Source organism: Phaethon aethereus, assembly GCF_964289735.1.
Source record: "Phaethon aethereus genome assembly, chromosome: 12".
Taxonomy (NCBI): Eukaryota; Metazoa; Chordata; class Aves; order Phaethontiformes; family Phaethontidae; genus Phaethon; species Phaethon aethereus.
Genome location: NC_138588.1, coordinates 11,635,136 through 11,639,957, shown reverse-complemented (window position 1 = coordinate 11,639,957; position 4,822 = coordinate 11,635,136). Strand labels below are relative to the sequence as shown.

The 4,822-nt window shown below is 44.6% G+C and overlaps 1 protein-coding gene across 1 annotated transcript; it reads left to right on the top strand.

The window, feature by feature from the left end:
* Nucleotides 1-863: 863 nt before the first annotated feature.
* BLOC1S6 (biogenesis of lysosomal organelles complex 1 subunit 6) lies at nt 864-4,580 on the top strand (the record flags this gene model as incomplete). Its single annotated transcript, XM_082005433.1, has 5 exons — nt 864-924; nt 1,737-1,881; nt 2,942-3,029; nt 3,637-3,723; nt 4,461-4,580. The coding sequence occupies 5 exons, from the start codon at nt 864-866 to the stop codon at nt 4,578-4,580; spliced, it is 501 nt and encodes a 166-aa protein (XP_081861559.1).
* Between the last annotated feature and the right edge of the window lie 242 nt (nt 4,581-4,822).

The following is a 4,822-nucleotide window of genomic DNA, read 5'->3' as shown; positions in this document are numbered from 1 at the left end:
CTACAGATTTACTAAATACAGGAGAAAGTCTGTCACTAAGAAAGAACCCCGCAGCGACTGTAGTTGTTTTTTTCCCTTGGAAAGAGAACTCACTGAATTGCACTGTGCGTACTCCTGCCTGAAAGCTGTTACTCCCCGGTAAGGTGAACACGTTGGCCACTGCTGACCGAGTTACTCGGTGCCACTTTCACCTACACCTTTGTCAGGCCCATTGCACCAGAGCAGCTACGGAGCCGGTCTTGGCAGACAGAGGAAAACCTCCGGTGCCCGTTCACTCGGCGCTTTCCCTTCTCCGCGACACTCGGCCCCGCTGCGCCGTCGGTCCTGCGCAGAGCCCGGTCACCAGCTATCCAGAGGCCACCAGCCTGTGCCCGTAAAACTAAAGAGCCGCTCCCTTAGGCCTGCGCAGCAGGAGCATGCCTGCGCGGCTACGGGCAGCTCTGAGGGCGCCATGATGCCGAATCTAACGCTGCCTGCGCGGGTGCATTCCGCGCTGGACCCCGCGCCCCCATCGCCTCCCGCTTCGCTCCCAGTACGCCTCTATGTGTAACGCTAGTGTCTGCCTGGGGCTTTCGGGACGTCCCGGGGCAGTTCACGGCCACGGCGCCCCGCGGCTGCCGCCATAACACCGCCCGCGGAGCGGCCGCGGCTCTCAACGTCAGTCATGCGTCATTTCCGCATCCGCGGCGGCCCTTCTAGAGAGGTTTGCTCTGAGGAGACTCTATGGTGGGGCGCCGGGTGAGGGCAGCCGGATCCCCGCCGCCCGGTCGGGCCGTGCGGCCCTGCTTTTTCCCGGCGCGGTGTCGGTCTCAGCCCAGGCGGCCTCCTGCCCTGCGAGAGGGGCGTCGCGGGGAGCGGCAGCGATGAGCGTCGCGGAGCGGCCTGAAGAGGCGGCGGCTGCGGCCAGCCCCGGACGCTCGCTGGGTACGTGAGGGGCGGGCCGGTGCAACGAGGCCCGAGGAGGGAGCCGGGGCCGCAGGCGGCCGACCCCCGCCCCGGTCGGAGCTGAGAGCGCGCGGGGCACGCCGCCGTGGACGGAGCTTTGGCGCCAGCGCCTGCTCTGGGGAGGGCGGTCAGTCTTGCGGCCGGGTTCGCTCGGAAGCGCAATGCGTGCCGCTGTCGTCGTTTGCTCCTGTGTGGTGTGCCCTGTAGATTAAAGATTTTTATCTTCCGAGAGCTCTGCGCGCAATAAATTCATAGCTTACCTATTCGAAATTTGCAGTAACTATTAACTAACTCTTGCAAAGTTTTGGGGTTCAGTGTGTGGTGTTTTACTGGGATCCGCATATGTTTTGTGTGTGAAAGGCTGAGGCCTTTATTTGGTAGACCTAGGCTTATTCTCTAACGTTGAAAGCAAAGGGTGGGTGGGTGTTAATGTTTAGGTATTCTTGATGCATAGCCAGAACCACTGATACCGCCACCTTTTTTTCTTTAGCAGACTGGAGTACTTGGAATTTTTAGTAAGATAACTTTGTAATACTCTATTTCTCTCTTTCTGTTCTGCTGGTGTTGAGATAAAACTGTTCACCAGGAAGGTCATGATATAGGATTGGGAATAGGGGAGGGATAAAGAGGGGGAGGAAAAAGGAAGCACCATCTATTTGATAAAGTGCAGAGAAGTATAACTTCAGTGTTGAAATGCTTTGGACTTTTAAACAGGAACAAATAGTTGCTTTAGGTGAAACTTGAGGGGCGTGCTGACCTATCACATTCAACCTTGTTTTTCTCTGGTGTAGGTCCTACTGATGCATCTCCAGATGAAGGAGTAGTAGAAGATCTACTTCTAATAGATGAAAAAGCTGTGGAGCAACTAACTGAAGGATTGATTTCTCATTATTTGCCAGATCTTCAGCGATCAAAATCAGCACTACAGGAACTTACGTAAGCAAATTTTTGAAAGCAACTTCTTATATCTGCATAGTTTGTTTGTCACTTTTTCCAAGATAATGTTCTAGCTACCCTTAACTGGAATATAGTTTATTGTACCATTTCTGCATTCTGACTGTAAGGTCCTCCCAACATGCAGGCATGTTGGGAGCTGTATAAGCTGCAGGGTAGCCTATCAGAATTTTGACTGAAGAATGTGTAATGGCTAGGACACTAAAATCCCTTAAGTCAGGTATAGCAGAAGGCATGCAGATTTCTTAAATACTTGTTCACTTCTGCAGTGGAAAGTCTGCTGAAAGCTGGATTTATTTTGCTTGCAGGGATGCAGTTCATCTTCAGGGCAACTTGTAGTGCAGTATGTTCTTTGTTGGCCAGTCTCTAAGCCGTGTTGGAAAATATAATTAAGGAGCTAAACAGAAATACTTTGTACATTGGCATCTCACTGATAACTAAGAATAGTTCATTTCAGATGCAGACTAGATCTGCCATGGATGCAAAGATACTGGAAAGGGCTTTACACAGAGCAATCTCAGGTTTTGCAGGGTACACTGGTTTGGGTTTCACAATGCATGCTGTGGTTATGCTGCTGCCCAAGGCAGCCTGTGTCTAGAAAGACTTAGTCTGATTTGTGTGAGATGGAAGATCCTTAATCAGCACCAAGGATCCACGCAAGTTCTATACAGAAATAACTTAGTCCTGCAGCATGACACAGAGGCAACTGAGTGGAAAGTCAAGAGGTAATTGTTTTTCCCTTCATTAGATCTGGGGTGTTTACTCACTGCAGCCTGCAGAGTGCCTGTTCAGGGGTTTTGCGTATCCATCCTGGATATCTTATCATGCTGTATGATGCCAGCTGAATTTGTGTATAGTCAGCTGGGATTTTTCTAAAACCATTTACTCCTATCTTTATTGAAATCACCTAGCATCGCATAAGAGGAATCTGATATTAGTAAGCATGTATTTATATTGTTATGATCAAAAGTAGTATTTATTTAAAGGGCTGGTTGAAAAGCATATGTGCTGCTTTACTTCGGTTTTATGCATCTCTTTTCAGACAGAACCAAGTGGTATTACTAGAAACATTAGAACAAGAAATTTCAAAATTCAAAGAGTGTAACTCCATTCTTGATATCAACGCTTTGGTAAGTACTAATAATGCTTTCTTAAATCTCTACTAGTATAGATTTTCTTGCTGAAGCATTAGTAGCAACCTGCCTATTTTCTTTGTTCTTCATGACCTGCAGGAAGAGAACCAACCAGTTCAGATATTCAGAACAAATTGTTGCTGGAGAGTGTGTGGCACCAGCATATTTCCCTTAAATAGGAAGGGCACTGGGAAGAAAGAGCAGGCTCAGTCAGCCAGTGGTAGTAAGTGTAGTTGTTCAAAACCAGTAGCCAAAGCAAATGTATGCCATTTTTCGGTAGGACTGAGGCTCCAACATGAGCTCTGTGCACCTCTCCAGACTAGCGGGGGGGTGCATGAAACATGGTGCACAAAATGGTAATATTTTTATTCTGTTTAATGAATCTTAATTCAGTAGATTACTGGGTGTACCTGTTGAGATATGGTAGTTTCCTGTATTAATACATGTAATATGTAAGTTTGATATAGAGTCTTGAACATGTTTAATCCATTATCAAGCTGTTCTGGTAATTGCTATGTTTTTGATTGCTGTTTTGCTGTGTAGCTTTATAAAACAACTGTTCTGACTTGACAGTCACTGCTTTAACGGTTATGTTTTTTTGAAGTTTTCAGAAGCTAAACACTATCACAGCAAGTTAGTGAATATTAGAAATGAAATGATGATGCTTCATGAGAAGACATCAAAGTTAAAAGTGAGTGGGATAAATATTTTTACTTTCCAATATAGATACTTTATTATGTATTATTGACTTCCAACTTTTATTTTGGATGCATGCTGAAAGTTCTGTTAAAATAGAATCTTCAATCCTTATCTTAAATGGATGTTTTTAAACTTTCCCTTCCACCTGTGCTCCAGCAACTTATGCATCTAATTACTTGTAAATCTCAGTGTTGTCATGATGTTTAGGTGGTATAAGAATTATGCTGTGTTGCTTAATCCACTCCATTCCAACTAGTTCTCTTTGTTTCAGTTTCTGTGCCTTTTTAATGAAAACTAGATTGTCATAAATGTAAGAATTTCTCCTTCTATTTAATGTAATATTAACAGTGGCATAAGTTCACTGACTTCATGCTCTATAGGCAGTCTCTGGTTGCGTTCTGGAAAGGTTAGTCCTTCAGTACATTCAACAAAAGGATTTTCTTTTGGAGGCAATGAATTGCATGGAACACACCTTGTCTGCTATGTGTGAAGGATGACTTTTAGTGAGACTGAAGGGAATCCAGTTTGTATTTTTTCCTGTGTAGATCACAGACTTGCTGTTTCTGAGCAGTAAGATGGAAGTTGGGGAGGGAGAAGAAAAAATGAACAGTTTATGTAACGTTCAGTCATAAGCGGGATGGATTGAAGAAGAGATCATTAAGAGATCTTGTTTGTAGCTTCAACTTAAATACAGCTACAAAACTTATAATTATTTTCTTTTCTGTTTAGAAAAGAGCACTTAAGCTGCAACAAAAGAGACAAAAGGAAGAACTAGAACGAGAACAGCAACGTGAGAAGGAACTTGAAAGAGAGAAGCAGTTAACAGCAAAACCTGCTAGGAGGACGTGAAAGCAGAGCATGCAACAACTTGTCCAAATTAATCATTTCTGCATTCTCTGGAATTAAGGCAGGCTTTGCTTAAACCGGGCTATAGCTGTTACTAGCAACAGTCTATTCTATGATATTACAAATTCCAGAATGGTAATAATAGAGTTGGTAACATTAAAATTTTTTCATTTCAGCCATTCAAGTTGCCTTCTTTTGTAATGCTATGCAGTTTGATATTATTATAATATAAGTTAAATATTTTA